The following is a 16,738-nucleotide window of genomic DNA, read 5'->3' as shown; positions in this document are numbered from 1 at the left end:
ACATAGAATAGATATTCCTGACAAATAAACAAAGCAAAAAATTAAAAACATACATAAAAAATTTCTAAATTGATTACAAAGAAAAAAATGAGGTTGCGCCAACTGTCAGAGATGGACCCAGCAAAAACTGTAGTGCCTCTTACTGATTCTGAGATTATGTCATTGTGGGTAATTAATGAAGATTAACAAAAAGCTTGTAGTAACTATTTGAGAGACATTAACAACAGATACCCAAAAAGCAAACGTATACAGTTTATAAAAAGAACTAATAAGATCCTTCCAAGTATTGTAAAGAGGTCACCAATCTCAGGGGCACCCACCTTTTTCACTGATACAAATAAATCAAATATGACTGGTTATAAGTCTGAAAAAATGACTAAAGTGATTAAAAGCCCATTTACATCAGTTCAAAAATCAGAATTATATACAATTCTTATGGTATTGTTAGATTTTCCTGAATCTCTTAATATAATTACTGACTCTCAATATGCTGAAAGAGTTGTTTTACATATAAAAACTGCTAAATTTACCCCTGATAACACAGAATTGACTCTTATTTATAAAACTACAACAGGTCATCAAAAACAGAAATTATCCCTTGTATATTACTCATATTTGATCCCATACAGGTTTACCAGGTCCATTGGCACAAAAAAATAAAGAGATCGACAAATTATTGATAGATAATGTATTCAAAGCCTCAAAATTTCATGAAAAACATCATGTCAATGGTAAGGGGTTAAAAAAAAAAGATTCTCTATCACTTGACAACAAGCCAGAAAAATAATTAATAAGTGTCCTACATGTTCCTTATATAGTCAACCACCATTATCTACTAAAATTAACCCTAGAGGTAACAAAAATAAAATAAAATAAAATTTGACAGATGGATGTGTTTCATTTTACAAATTTTTAAAAAATGAGGTATGTGCATCATACCATTGATACCTATTCAGGTTTTCAATGGGCAACTGCCTTAAGTTCTAAAAGGGCTGACTGTGTGATTACTCATTTGCTAAAAATAATGGCATTTATGGAAATACCTACACATATTAAAACTGACAATGCTCCTACATATGTGTCCCTTAAGATAAAAAACTTCTTTATGTATTATAATATAAAACATGCTACTGGTATACCTCACAACCCCACAGTACAAACAGTTGTAAAAAGAGCTAATCGTACCTTTAAAAAAATGCTTATTAAACAAAAGGGAAGGGTAAAGACACCCAGGGACCAATTAAATAATGCTTTGTTGACTCTAAATTTTCTTAATGTGAATGTTGAAGGGACATCAGCTGCGGAGAGACATTGGGTGATAGAAAAAAAACTGAGGAGTTGGGACAACCAATATTCTACAAGGACTTGTCAAGTATGAAATGGAAACCTGCAGTAGTTTTGAGATGGGGTCGTGGGTATGCGTATGTTTCCACAGGGAGTGAAAAAATATGGCTACCAACTAAACTTATAAAGATTAGATCTGACCATATAACAAGTGAATCTTAAGAGCTACCTGGTTCTTAACAACTTGACATTGTTTCATACAGCTTGGAGAACTAATGCCCTCTTTGGTCCTGTCAGTGTATATACAGGTAGAGCCCTGTATTGTTTACAAAAAGCAGGACAATGCTAAAGACAAGCAGGCAGCATGGGTGATTTAACCCCAAAGGCATGCCTCTGGCACCTCGAACAAGGTGCCTCAACTGATGTTTCCTTGAAAAATTATATATGTACTAACATACCTGTACTAATGATTTCAAAAGTCTGCTTACTTTCAGAACAAAAAACAGGACAATTATAAAGATTAAACTTCTGCCTCTGGCACTACTGCTTCTTCCAGAAATTACATGCATATTAACAATAAATCAGCTAGCGAAAAGGATCGATCCCAAAAGGACTGGACAAAAACAGCTAGCTTTTCCAGCGCTTGGCCAATATATTATTTTTCTAGGGTAGCCAAAAAAGATTTTTCTCCTAAACAACATAAAGTAATTTTGAGAACATGATGCCCCCATTCCCAGTAGGTGGGATATGTGTGGTTTGGGTGGGTTACCAATGCTCATTTTTGCCTAAGGGGGTTAGTTACAATTAATAAAAGTTTCATTTGGGGATGTCTTTCTTCTATCTTTCTTTCTCTCTTACTTTATATCCTTTCTAATATTAAGGTAAAGGGGGGGGAAGGAAGGGAGGATACAGGTTTGTAGAATAAAGGGTAGATTATTGAATCTACTAGCTTCAAAAATCCTACATTGGTATTGTAGATTGATGAAAATTTAAGACTTTTGATTGATGGAAATTTAAGACTTCAACTTTTGCTTCACATTGATAAGAACTTAAATTGTATATTGTCATTCTTTTTGCCTTATGTATTGTATGTTATATGTCGACAAAATATTATATATTGTACGTTAAAAACTTAAGTTCATTTTGTTCAATGTTTATTTAATGTATTAGTCATGTACTGAAAAGGAATATTTTTAATTAGCATTAAAGCAACCAGAACAGCAGAGCTCTCTAACTCATAAGTGCAGGTCGACAGGTATTTTAGCCCAAGGTCCCAGATGATAAGTCACAAAGAATGCGGAGATAAGAGACAATGGCCTACTGAGTATTCCAGGGACCAGCTGACCATAAAAGTTAGGGAGGATACACAAGGACAAATTCCTGAGAGAAGCAGGTACCGGACATGATCAAGTGAGTAATGAGCCAAGACCCCTCATCCAATTTTATGGTGTTTGCTTAATCCTCTTTGAGGCCCGCACACAATGTTGCAGGTTTGAGTTTAACCAGATGTGTCGTCAGCTCAGATAACACATCTACCCTCGGGTTTCAAGGAAAACAGGAACCAAGGACTGTTCCCGTATGATTAAGTCTGAGCTTACCCCAGATCTGCCTACGCAACTTGCTGATGTTCAAATGTTTGAAACAACCAATTGTGTGTGGCCGCGCCAAAACTCCCCACTCCCCCCCGACCCTTGCCCATATAAACCCCAAACCCCTGGGCTTCGGGGTCGACCCCTCTGTCTCCTGCGTGAGATACGTGTCGACCCGGAGCTCCGCCAATAAACTACCTCGTGTGTTTACAGCAAGACGGTCGTTTGTGTATCTTTGGGTGCGCGCCATCCCGAGGCTTGAGTGAGGGTCTCCCTTCGGGGGTCTTTCAGTACCACTAATGTCTTATGAAAAACTATTAATAATCTGTTCAGGAAGATCGGGGATAAAAGTTGATACTTAGTTACGTAGAAATCCTACTAGATACTAACTTACTTTGTCATTGAGCAGGTTTGTTTAATTTCTCGTATATGTCTTCAAAGGAATAGATTGATAACTGTAAGAATAGATAGAGTTGGTCTTCAAACTCTTCAGAGATCCACAGAATATGGCATTTAACGATGAGGGCTCTCCTGACAGAGAGAGACATCTGCCCCTGGCCACATCTCCATTTGCATCATTGAAGATGGGGGCTTCAAGAGACATGGGTGACAAAATGGTCACTGGACTGAGAAACTGCTCTTATCTCTACTGCTGATGACAGCCTGACTGTCTGCAATGATCAACAGTGATGCTGGAAAGTTGACTGTCCAGCTTTGAAGAGACTAGATGGACCAGACCGTCGGATTTCCTGCTTCAAAAAGCAGTTTGTTGGATGTTTTGGGCCGATAAGGCTAAAGACTGATTGCCCCAATATAGGAGAGAATCCGGTGACTATCCAGGTGGTCTGCTCTCTCTGTCCTATGCAACTTGGAAGTTGCCCGCCAGCACTTCTTTTATTAGATAGATTTTCCTTCTTGAGTCTCTGATGGGATTGAAGACTAGATAGCCACAGTGTTACTAAAGGCTTTAGCTTAAGAATTAAAAACAGGGCTGGAGAGATGGCTCAGTGGTTAAGAGCACTGACTGCTGTTCCAGAGGTCCTGAGTTCAATTTCCAGCAACCACATGGTGGCTCACAACCATCTGTAAAGTGATCTGATGCCCTCTTCTGGCCTGCAGGGGTACAAGCAGACTGTATACATAAATAGTAAATAAATCTTAAAAAAAAAAAAGAATTAAAAACACATTTATAGATTGATAATTGCAATTTCTCATGAAAGAAAAGGACTCTCTTTGGTAGGATAGTGGAATACTTTCTCTCAGGTTAACAAGTATAAAAGGACTTGGTTATGTACTTGATACCTGATGATATGTGTGTGTATATAGTTCTTAATTTTTTTTTTTAAAGAGAAGGGGGATGTGTGGGAAAGATTAAGCTTTGTCACAGGTGAAAGCAGTCTTGGCGGGCTTTACCCTTAGGGCACCCCATGAATACCTTGTGACAGACTGAGTGGAGCCATCCTGGGCCTGGAATTCAGGAAGCAGACCTGGGAACCTTACCTGGACTATTGTTTTTCTAATTGACCCTCAACGGGAGAAGGAGACCACCCTTCCCACGTGACTCAGGCAGGTGGGGAGGAGAGAACAACAGGTTCAGACTGAGCTTGAGCGCGTGGGGAGCAGCAAACAGGCTGGACCAGCACGTGGGCCAGAGAGACACCTAAGGACCTGTCCCATGGAACAGATACCAGAAGGTTCACTCTTTTGTCCCCTTTAACCTTTTTTCCTTCTTGTGTAAGCTAGTTGGGTTGTATAATAAAGTTTTATTGTTAAGAAATAGAACCAACACCCACCTGCCCAGCGGCAGAGCTGCACATGGTGGCCCATGAATCCTCCATCAGCTAGCATCCAGGAAAATGCCCCACAGGCATCTAAATAACAAAAACCAACAGGTCCTAGACCCAGGTGCCAGTAAGGAGTCTATTTAGCACCCATGGGCTACAAAGCTCCACAGAAATGCAGTCTCCAGTCCCTATGACAAAAGGAGTTTCAATGGAGGCACCAACATGGAATTATAGTTGTCAAAGTTCAGTGCTTTACTGGGGAACTAAAGATAAACTCCAAGGAGGTTTGCACTCTGAGAGGACGAAGCACAGACTGGGCCTGGCCGACAAGGGCAACTAAATAAGGCAATGTGGACAGCGTGGGCAAAAGGAAAGGTCTGAGTATGGGACAGCAAGGGCCTGGGGTAGGTCCTGCAGAATCCTTTCTCTCATTCTTCAGTAAGAGCAGATGAGCAAGACCAGTGATTCTGAGGAAAGCCTTGAACTTCAAAGATAAAGACCAGGGCAGGTATAGGGGTGGGGGAGAGACCGACAAGTGGGAGGACAGAGACCTTGAAGGGAAATACCACATGAATGCATGTGTGTGCATGTACACACATATACTCACCGAAATGGTATATTAAGATGTTGGCTCTGTTTCTTAACAATTAAACTTTATTATACAACCCAACTATCTTACACAAGAGGGAAAAAAGGTTAAAGGGAAAAAAAAGTGAATCTTCCAGTATCCGTTACATGGAACGGGTCCCTAGGTGTCTCTGGCCTGCGTGCTGGTTCGGCTTGTTCCTCCTTTCAATCTACGTGCGCTCAAGCCTGATCTCAACCTGCTGCTCCTCTCTCCTGTCCGCCTGTCTATCTGTCACGTGCAAGGGGAAGTCTCCCTCTGCCATTGAGGATCAATTAGAAATGCAATAGTCTAGATGGAGTACCCAGGTCCGCTTCCTGAATGCCAGGCCCAGGATGGCTCTACCCAGTCTATCTCAAGGTTAATCTCAGGGAGTATCTGTGGTGTGTCCAAGGGCAAAGCCCACCAAGACTGCTTTCACCTGTGACAATGCTTACAATCCTTCTCACATTAAGCTTTTATTATTTTGTGTGCATTTCAGTGTGTGCACATGTGTGCCACATGCAGGAAGAGTCACTTCAGGTTACTGTAATTATCTCCTATCATGTGGGTTTTAGGGACTGAAGTCAGGCTGTTATGTTATACTTGGCAGCATGTGGAGTTATCTCTTTGGCCCATACCTAATATCTTAAATGATAAACACCTATTACAACCACGAACACAAACAGGATTCTTTAAAGGATTCTCCTTGCGCATGGTGGCATATACTTTTACCATCAGGACCTGGGAATTAGCCCAGTCTCTAAGACTCTGAGGACTGTCAGGACTATACAGAGGGACCTTGTCTCAAACAAAAAAAGGATCCCCAAGAAAGAAGCTCTTTTACACAAATTTTAGGGGCTGGAGCGATGGATCAGTGGTCAAAGTGCTAGCTGTAGAGACACAAGGACCTCAGTTCCCTACTCCTCAGCCCTCCATAAGTCAGGGCTGGGATGTGCACCAGTAACCTCAGGACTTCAGGGGACAGGGACAGGAGGACCGCTGGGCTGGCTGCCCACCCAGTCTAGATCAAATAGCAAGCCAGGTTCTGTGTAGACTGTCTCAAGGGCACAAGATGGAGACTGATGAAGTGGAACACCCGGGCTCCGTACTTGCTCACACACACCAAGAGGAAAACAAAATCAGAAACACACCGCGCAATAGATAAAGGCAGGCACAGACTCACAGTCATGCAACAGGTAGAAGACAGAAGACACAGGAACACGCCAGTAGAAAACTGGAATCTGCGCTTGTTCTTTGTGCTTGGAGGGTAAGTGCCTTTATTTCCTGCCTTAAGCAGCACCGATGGCAACTCAGTTTCGCTTCCTCGTGTGTTTGTCTGCTACATACAGTGACAGGCAGCTCTCTCTAACTGGTCTCAAGGCCTGCTCAACAAGAAGAACATCATGCTTGGTCCCGAAACCCAGCCAAGTACACAGGGATGGTGAAGTCACGGATCTTGGAGGGGAATCTGCGACTGCCACCTTACTGAACCAGCACAATCCCTGACTGCATTCTAACCGTGTGTCCTTAACACCCATAGGTAAGTACAGCTCTCACCCTTCATCTAGAAGACATCTCTGCAAAACTGATGGAGATCGTTACAGAAAACTACAGCTGATGAACACATAGTACAGAGCCCTGAAGGAGAGATAAACCTGTTTTATGATTCCAAGTGTGGGATGGTGAGCGGTCTTGTGAGAACAGGTGAGGTTAATCCACTAGAAGACACAACCACCTCGTGCGGGAGCTTGATTGTTGCCAGCTGAAAAGATCCGTGAACAGACTCTGGGAGGAGATATGTAAGTGAGCCAGAAACGAGAGGCGGGGCCTTTGGAGACTTGGGATAGTTTTGGCTGTTCATCGCTCCACTTCGAGATGCTCCTAGAGAGAACTGCTTGAGGGAAGGCTTCAGGCTCGGGGGCCCGGGCTCCTGCTGAGGTTCCAGGTTCTGGTTGCTCCAGGTTCCAGGAGATGAAATCCTGCTGATGACGCCAAGAGAATCATTCCTCAGAACTGATATCCTTACAGTTTTGTCATTGTATTCTTTAATCCTGTTTTCCTATTGTTTAGGTTAGTCGGGTTATAAGTGATGTACGCTTGGTTAATAAGTTTATAATAAAATATATTTGTTAAGAAAATTGAGCCTACAGAGCCCAGCCCCAACTAGTACATCAACACAACTCCTGCACCTACGGAGCAGTATGCAAGAGGAAGAAAGACTGTTGAGAGCCAGGGGAACAGAAAGTCAGCTGTGAGGTTGTGTCTCCTAGAAATGACAGACGCTACAGCCTCACCAACATGGCTGCCTACACATGAGCTGAACAAGGGACACTAAAAGACATGCTAACAAGGGAAAAGCCCAGAAGGCCTCAACCCTCCACAAAGACTACAGATAACCAAGGAGTGCTGAAAGCAGAAGTCTTCACAAGTAACATTATACAGACTGAGCAGAACACACACACACACACACACACACACACACACACACACACAAGATATAGACTTATGTACATATCACACACACACACAATTAAAGAAAAAGAGGCCATGAATTTGAAAGGCTGCTGGGGACAGCACATGGGAGCTACATGGGAAGTGAGAATGTGATTGTATTATAATCTCAATAAAATTTTTGCAATTAAAAAAAAAAAACCAGAATGCTGGCTCAGGGATTATCACATAAGAGAGGGCACAATGACTGTAGAAGCTAATAGTCAAGGACTGAACTGAAACAGTGTTCCCTGGGTGTGACAGGCTCTCTACTCAGGAACTTAGAGCAACTGTGGTTGCCTGGCAACTTTCTAGAAAGAGGAAGTGTGGATCTTGTGAGCCTCAACCCTGAGGAGATATTGATAGTTAATGGCTTTTGTGGGCAGAAGAATAATTTTCTTTAAGGGTGTGACACTTGGTGGTCCCATACTCAGGAGTACAAGGGTAAGCATAAATAGGAGTTGCTGGGTTGATAAAGGAAAGAAAAAGAAAACATGAAGTTGGAAGGAAAAATGGTGGGTGGATGTAGGTGAATATGATCAAAGTACATTGCTTGAAATTCTCTAAGAATTAATAAAGGTAATATGCTAAGAAATCAGAAAGTCATTTTTTGTTGTAATACTAATAACTAACTCCAAAGAGAAGAGACATCCTTAAACTGTTTAGGATTTTCTTACACTGAAGCACGAAGATTTCAGACTGAAAACTCACCCAGCACAGAACAGAAGCAGTGGAAACATGTTTTCTGTAGAGTGCAGCAGGACAGTAATACTATAGAGGTCAAGTGGGCAACAACTGTATACCCTGCCAAAACAGCAGTAAGGTCTAAAACAGACATCTTCAAAATGTAGTCTCAAAGCATTTACTTGTTATTTTTTTGTTTTCAAAAGTTATTGTTTCATCCAGCTGTGGAGGAAAAATAAAATAACAAAACAAACACAGGGGAAAAAGGAAAGTCTAGCCTATGAAATGGAGAATGCTAGCAGTAGACCAGCACTAGGTAGTGTGGATCAGGATCTCTAGAACTTTCTCCAAGAGGATAGTGGAACACCCCTTTCTGAACATCAATGGACTCCAAAGGGAGAGCTCAAGGAAACAGAGAGACTGCTTCACAGCAGGCCCTTCTGGACAGGTTGAAGTCTCCTTGCTTCATTTTAGTAATTGCCTAGAGTCCTTGCACCAGGCCTGTCAGGTTACACAGCACAGTTTTGACTACTTTCAAGGTTCCCTTTACTCCCAGCTCTATGCTGTGTAGAGCAAAATATTAACTTTCAGGTTTCTGTGCGCCTTTTTTTTTTTTTTTTTTTTTTTGGTGCACTGAGGCACTACAGGGAAACTGGGAATTTCGACTTCACAAAGTGTATTTAGAACGACCCCCTGCTGGAATGGTTAGTGGGACAGTGAAGTAATAAACTGCTTGGGAGGGCTGAAGATGTAGCTCTGTGGCAGAGTGAGTGCCTCCATGCAGGAGGCCATGGCTTTAATCCCCAACAAAGAACTCTTTCAACTAACCTGCATAAAGCTAGCGCCTGCACAGTCCTCAGACTCCTGCCCCCACTTATAGTTCATAAAGGTCAATACATTTTCAGGAATTCAATATCAAGTTTGTAGGTTAAAGATGTAAAATTTGGTCCATGGCGCATAAATTAAAAATAATCACAAAACAACTTGGAAACATACAAATTCTACTGTAATTTTGTCTTAATATATAAAATACAAAAGTTATAAACTATACAGTGGTATGTACATAAAATTATTTACATTCTATCATGTGACATTAAATAACATGTGATACTTGATGCAGATGAGAGTGTCCTTATTCTGTTTCTGACCTAAATTATACAAAAGTAGACATAAAACATGAACGCCCTGAGCCAGGGAAGCAGAATAATTAACCACGATTTCACTGACAGCTGGACCTGGTCATTTCGTGAGCAGGTATCAGATATGAAGTCATATTAGTTTTCTCCGACACTTATTAAACCCACATTGGCAGAGGATTTCCTTCTCAGGCATGGTCCCAGCTTCATAACCATAATCCCACGTTAGCTCTGTTCTTGCTTTCACATACCTAGAAAGTAGAAATAGAAAGAACCATAAATCATCCTAAATAATTCCACACAAATAAACCTTGAATGTCAATTCTCATATCAACAAATAACCATCCTGGAGTTGATCTATTCTCTCTCCACATCATCCATCATTTAAGATAATCTTTATTAAGAGCAGTCATTTGTCTTTTACTTCAAGTCTCCCAAAATCTTACGTAAGAAGGAACATCCATGAGGAATGGAGGTTTGTAACCATGAAGGCTGTGGCACACAAGCAAATGGGATAACTCTGACTTTAAAGAAGATGCAGGGGATGGACTTACTTCCTAGGTGGGATAGCTTTCAGTTGCTGTTTTCACCTCAAGATATTAATGCTTTCCTTTGGGTGTTTTGACAATGACTTTGTGAATTGAAGCCATCTGCTATCTTTCCCCTTAATATTTATCTTCTTGTATTTTCCTCCTACATTTTTAAGAACCGGGAAAGACAGTGCACTTCTTATCCAGTGTGTGTTTGCCTGTGGTCATTTCTATTAGCCTCGAAGGAACCTGCAGTAAGTTGCTAAATAAAACCTGCTGTGGGCATGGAGGTCTGCACCTGTTTGCCTTCCTTCTATGGATGCAGCTGTAAACATGATGTATGCACACAATACTGTATGACATGGCTCCTGGCTGTCTAAGAAGTGTTCCTTGTGGAAGTACATGGTGAGCTGCGCTGGTTTCCTCAGACCATTCTACCCGGCTATGGTGAGCATGTGAAAAGCCAGGATCTCATAACATTGGCCCTTTTCATGATGGCTGGCACCTGCTCTTTCCTAGAAGTTCAAGTGTAGGTGCCTTATGTATTTGGTGACCTGTGTCCTCAGCAGCCAAAGGCAATCACGTGTCACTCGTCTTACACACATACATTTCCCCAGCGCTCCGACATGCAATCTAAAGCACTGACTACAGCTCCCTTTGCAGTGCTCACTCACTCTTTCTAGCTATGCAGGGGGTCAAAGCCATTGTTTTGTGTGGGTCAGGAGCTCCAACATCCCCAGTCTACAGCCTTTCACTTGAAGAAGTGACATCTAACACATGCCCACCCCTCTGCTTCTTCATAAATACAGTTCTCTTAACATTTTCTTACTAATACCTTTAAACAATTCTAAAGATTAGGAAAACCTTATGTGAGACTGGGTGCAAATTTGAAGTAAATTAAAAAAACATTATCTTAAAAGAAGTAAAGTAAAGGTCTACATGAGACCTTCAATCCCAATACTTGGATCTCTGTGAGTTACAGGCTACTTGATTAGAAAAGTAATTAGAGTCTGTGCAGAGGGACTCACAGGTAAGAAAAAACAACAGAGAAAAAGGTTGGGGAAAACAGAACAGATTATTTGGCTGATAGGAAGGTACAGAAAAACAAGTTAAGTTAAAAAGCTAAGTAACTTAGCCAAACACGATGGTGCACACTAGTAATCCCAGCATTCAGAGGCTAAGGAGGAGGACTGAGAGTTCACGGCCCCCGGTGGTGGCGGCAGCAGCGGAACATGCCTTTAGTCCAGAACGTGGGAGGCAGAGGCAGGAGGATCTGAGTTCAAGGACAGCCAAGGTTACACAAAGAAACCCTGTCTTGAGGAAAACAACAATGAACCTAGCAACAACACCAAAAGCCCTGTGGGCTGTGTGCACTGAGTTTCAGGACAGCAAAGAGTAAAAGTGAAGCCCTGCCACAAAAGATCAGAAAGCTAAACGAATCTCTGCAAATCACTGAAGGCTTTCTCCAAAGCACACAATGAACCACTGTAAAGAAAATGTTCATATTTAGAAGTCAAATTATAAAACTACATATTGACAAGTTTGTTTACTATAGTCTGTCTGGAAGTATGCACCATAAAAATGGTAACTGTCAATCAAAACACGAGAATACAGCACTCTCCCTCATGTCTCCCTAAACAGACTATCTAATCTGATGTCCTCAGCTCCTTAAGAATTTAATTCTAAATGAAAATAAGAAAAGACATCCTGCATACTTCATGTTCCAGCCCCAAGTGCTTTGGTTGCTGTTCCTCATCAGAACAGGACAGCTTTCAGGACAGCCTTGAAGAAAGCTTCTGATCCCAATTGGTCCAGCATTTCAGACTGTCCCACACAGGAATTCTATTAAGCCTGAAATTTCTCAACACTTAGAACTGGACCACAGATGCTATTCCTAGCTTTCTTAATTTCCCCCATTTGTATTTGAGCCCCTACAAAGGTATTATTTGTCCCAAATCAACAGGAAGAAGCCGTAAAAAGAAAATGATGCCCCATTTCCCTTAAGGGGGGTTGAGTAGGGTGTTGGTTGTTTTCTTAGGACATGGATGTTTATTTTCATTGGGAGTTGGTTATAAGTTATTATTGGTCTTATTCAGAGGGAAAACAAGGTTGTACTAAGGGATGTCTTTCTTTTCCTTTGTCTCTCTTTCTTAGGTATGGAGATAGGGGTTGAAAATAAAGAAAGGGAAATATATAAATATATAGGGATGACAGGACAAAAAGTAGATTATTGAACCTACTCCTCAACTTCAGGCCTTAACTATTACTTACAAACAAGGTTATTTTTAATTCATTGGTATAGAATTTTGTATACTGATGTAAAATAAATTCAATTTTAATTCATTGGTATAGAATTCAAATTCAAGATTATTCTCATACATATTAAATATATTTCTACTCTAATAGGAGGTAGTGTACCCATACAACTCAATTATAACACAAGGTTTACTTCCAATACTTTGGAGGTGCTTTTGCAGCCTGTTTAGGATAATTAAGTAATACAAGTTAACTGTTAGTTGATCAACTAATGGTCATGTCAATTACTAGTCTACTTTCATCATAAGAATATATACCCTAGGTTTAACAGATATAAGATTCTATAGATAGATAAGGTAAAATAGTTAGATGAGGTCTTCAAAAACCTCGGAGGCCTAGAAAATATGGCATTTAAAGATGTTTTTATGATTTTAAGCATCCTTTGACAATAAGACTGGTTAACTCCTGGCAACACTCAGCACCTCAGAGAAGATGATGAACATCAAAGAACCTCCTTCTGGAGATGGCTTCAAATGTGGCAAAGCAGCCACTGGGCAAAATGTCCTTGTTTCTGCCACAGACAGAATTCTGTCTAAAAGTGGGCAAGCTTGGATGCAGGCAGAGTCGACAGCCAAATTCTGCCTAACATGTAAGCAAGTCCTCAATAGTTCCTGTTTCCCAAATATGTCTGTCAGATACACTGGGCCAGAAGGCTGAAGACAATGCTCCAACATTATAGAGAATTCAGGGCGACTGTCTAGGCAGTGAACTGTCTCTGTCATTTTCTCATGTTGGAAGCTGCAAACTTGTACTTCCTGTTTACATAGGTAGTTAATTTTATTCCTTCTCAAGTCTCTGATGGGGCCGAAGACCAGATAGTTTTAGTTTTACAATTAAGCTTAGTTGCTTAGGGATTAAGATGTTTTTAGGTCTAGATAGATGTTTTTAGATTGATAGAGATGAGATATGATAGATATATTCAGAATTTTAGATTCACCAAGATACAAAAAATGTTTTCTCCAAGGTTGCCAAATACAAATATATAATTCCTAATTGTTTCATGGTCCTTCTTGTATGTAGTTTATTGTATATATGTGTAGTAATATAAATGTATATGTAAACGTAAAAATAAATTAAATAAATGCTTCCTTAAGAAAAAAAAAAGAAAGAAAAGAAAGGAAAAGAAAAATAAAATAAGAAAAGAAATCCCAGGGCCTGGAGAGATGGCTCAGAGGTTAAGAGCATTGCCTGCTCTTCCAAAGGTCCTGAGTTCAATTCTCAGCCACCACATGATGGCTCACAACCATCTTCAATGAAATCTGGTGCCCTCTTCTGGCCTGCAGGTGTTATATGCAGGTAGAAAACTGTATACACAATAAATAAATAAATAATTCTTAAAAAAGAAAAGAAATCCCAATTGTTTTGTTTTTTACTGAATAGTTAACAGTTTAGGGTAACTGACTATTTTAGGATACTAGATGTTTGGGGCTATGTTGCGTCTTTTCATATTGTTTTCTTTTTTTTCCAAGACAGGGTTTCTCTGTGTAGCCTTGGCTGTCCTGGACTCACTTTGTAGACCAGGCTGTCCTCAAACTCACAGAGATCTGCCGACTTCTGCCTCTCCTAGTGCTGGGGTTATAGGCATGCACCATTGCGCCTGGCTTTTTCATATTTACAATCTTAAAAGTCATAGCTATAGCCCGGCGTGGTGGCACACGCCTGTAATCCCAGCACTCGGGAGGCAGAGGCAGGCGGATAACTGTGAGTTCGAGGCCAGCCTGGTCTACAAAGTGAGTCCAGGACAGCCAAGGCTACATAGAGAAACCCTGTCTCGAAAAAACCAAAAACCAAAACAAAACAAAACAAAGTCATGGCTATAGCATTAAATTGTATAAGCAAAATCAATCACAAACCTGTTGGTGAAGAAGGCCACCAGTGGAAAATTTCTGTTATGTGTTTCTACAAAAACATTCTGTACCCAGAGATTTGGGCAACAACTATGCTGTTAAAAAAAAATGAACAAAGAGGTTAGATACACAGCATAAAACTTAGTAGGTCTGTGGATATGGTTGATTCCTACGCACTTCATTGATTTTGTCTTTCTCAGCTTAAGTATACAATCTACCACAGCATTTAACAGTGTAGTTATCAGCAGGAACCAAATCAGTATAGGCATTCAGACATCTTGCTGATAGAAATACAAAATGGAACCTCCCCAAATGGGTGTTGTTGTCAGTACTTACTATTATTATAAATATACTTACCTTTTGACTCATCAACGCTATATGAAAAAGTGTTTTGTATAGAACCATCTGCACAGATAACTATGTGTAAGATTATTAATAAACATTGGTTCTTAAATAGGAAATATTTAGAAATAATCTTAATACCTGCCTATTGAATTAGTTACAACCAACACAATGGATTCTAGGCAGCATCAAGGGAGAGCATGCTAACAAGTGCCAGGAACAGTGAGCTGTCTCAGTGGGTAAAAGCATTTGCCAACAAGCCTGACAACCTGAGTTTGACTCCTGGAACTTACATGGTAAAAAGGGGAGAACCAAGTCTCCAAGCTGTTCCCTACCCTCCATACATGCATGTGGCATGTGTATATCCCCACCCCACATACAAAACACATAAGTAAACGTTAAAAATAAAAATAAAAATAAAAATAAAAAAAAAGGAAAGGACTTCAGGATAGTACGGTTAGCTCAAAAGTGAATGTAAGAGCCAGCTCGGTCAGTAATGAACTTACTATGCATGCATGCACCTGAGCTCAATCCCCAGACCCATGTGAAAAGTCCAAGTATGGTGGCCATGCCTGTGACATCAGGACTGGACAGGCACAGACAGGAGGATCCCTGGGCTTCCTGGTCAGACAGCACAGCCTGATTAGTGAGCTCCAGGCCAATGGATAACCTTGTTTTAAAAGAACCAAGGTGAGTGGTACTGAAGGAGCAACACCCAGGACTGACCTCTGGCTCCCACACACACAGGCACACATGTGTAGGCAGGCTGCCACTTATACACACTCACAAAATAAATGAAGGCATACAAAAAAGAACAAACACTGTATTCATTTGCATTTGCAGAGGGGAAAAAGGCAGAATAAAGAAGAGCCACAGAATGGGGTCAGGGAAATTGGCTGCATACTTTTCAAGAGAAGGCCTTAACTGGGCAGTAAGCAGTGAGTTCCAGGACAGCCAGGGTCATATGGAAAGGAAACTGTCTCAAAAAACCAATAATGAGCAAACAGAGAAGGTCCTGAAAACAAGCAAATGTGTTGACAGAGTTTAACACAAAGAATGTATGCAATATAATCCTTATACCCTAACCCAAACTAGAACCTTTGAAAATGCACAAGCAGTCCGTTTTTCTCAACACAGCCGTGGAACCTCTCTCCAAGGCCTGTAACATGACGGCCTCAGTGCCTGCATTCCAGCACTTTTCAGCTGCCCACTGGTGCTAATGCTGAATGTAAAAAGACTATCAGATCCTTGAGGGCAAGATCTACACCTCTTCATGAATGGATTAAAATTACTTCAGATGTAGAAGTAAATGCTCCTGTAGTTTTTTGTCCAATTATAACTGAATCATGATTGTTTTGTGGTTATTGTGTGTGTGTATTGCATATTGTTGCAATAATATAAGTGTATAGGTGAAAGTTTTTTTTTATTAGACTACAAAGGGGAATTGCGCAGAAATGGCTTGAGCAGATGAAACAACTGTCAATAAAGTGCTGTTTGGCCAATCAGCTGGGCAGAAGGACAGGAAGTGGAAGGTGGGATTTCCTGGAGAGGGGGAGGAGCCGAGAATTGACAGTTGATGGGGAGAGAAGATGGTTGACAGTTAACAGCAGAAGGAAGAAGAAGCCTCCGAGGACCAGACTGGCAAGTGCTTGGGATATATGAATGTTATGAGGTTTAGAGTAATTTATTTTAGTTTACGAGTAGAATAGAATCAGTTTAGATTCTGCCTGGCATAGTGCTTGCAGCTTTAAAATACATTTCAGACTCTGTGTCAGTTATTGGCTTCCTAGGCTGAACTGATAAAATTTATTGTAACACACTGGTTTCCCAATATTGATGTTTATTACCATCAGAAGAGCCATTAGACACATAAGCCTCTATAATATCCTTGTATATATCCATCATTTACTTTCAATGGTGATTACTTCCTATTCAATTTTTTTTTGCAACTTGTACAACTGAATTTGAAATTTTAAGTGAGCTTTTTGCATACATGTGCATATGAAGGCACACATATGAATGTGTCTGTGGGAGCTGGATGTCAAATGTTAGCTGTCTTGATTGTTCTTCACCTTATTTTTCCCAAAAATAGTTTTTATAAACTCACAAAGTCTCAATGAAATTGGAGC

The 16,738-nt window shown here is 40.6% G+C and overlaps 1 protein-coding gene across 1 annotated transcript in view; it reads right to left on the bottom strand.

Moving 5' to 3' along the window:
* Positions 1–9,422: 9,422 nt before the first annotated feature.
* The window catches only part of SETDB2 (SET domain bifurcated histone lysine methyltransferase 2), a 38,123-nt gene continuing 30,807 nt past the window's right edge, over positions 9,423–16,738 (bottom strand). Inside the window, exons 13-14 of the mRNA XM_084767733.1 lie at positions 14,274–14,362; positions 9,423–9,825 (exon numbers count right to left, since the gene is read on the bottom strand). Coding sequence (XP_084623859.1) covers positions 9,708–9,825; positions 14,274–14,362 — 207 coding nt within the window. The 3' untranslated portion in view covers positions 9,423–9,707. The remainder of the gene's footprint in view (positions 9,826–14,273; positions 14,363–16,738) is intronic.

The sequence above is a fragment of the Acomys minous genome (assembly GCF_964271855.1).
Source record: "Acomys minous genome assembly, chromosome: 18".
Taxonomy (NCBI): Eukaryota; Metazoa; Chordata; class Mammalia; order Rodentia; family Muridae; genus Acomys; species Acomys minous.
Note: the sequence above shows the minus strand (reverse complement) of the source record. Positions and strands in the feature narration are given on the sequence as shown.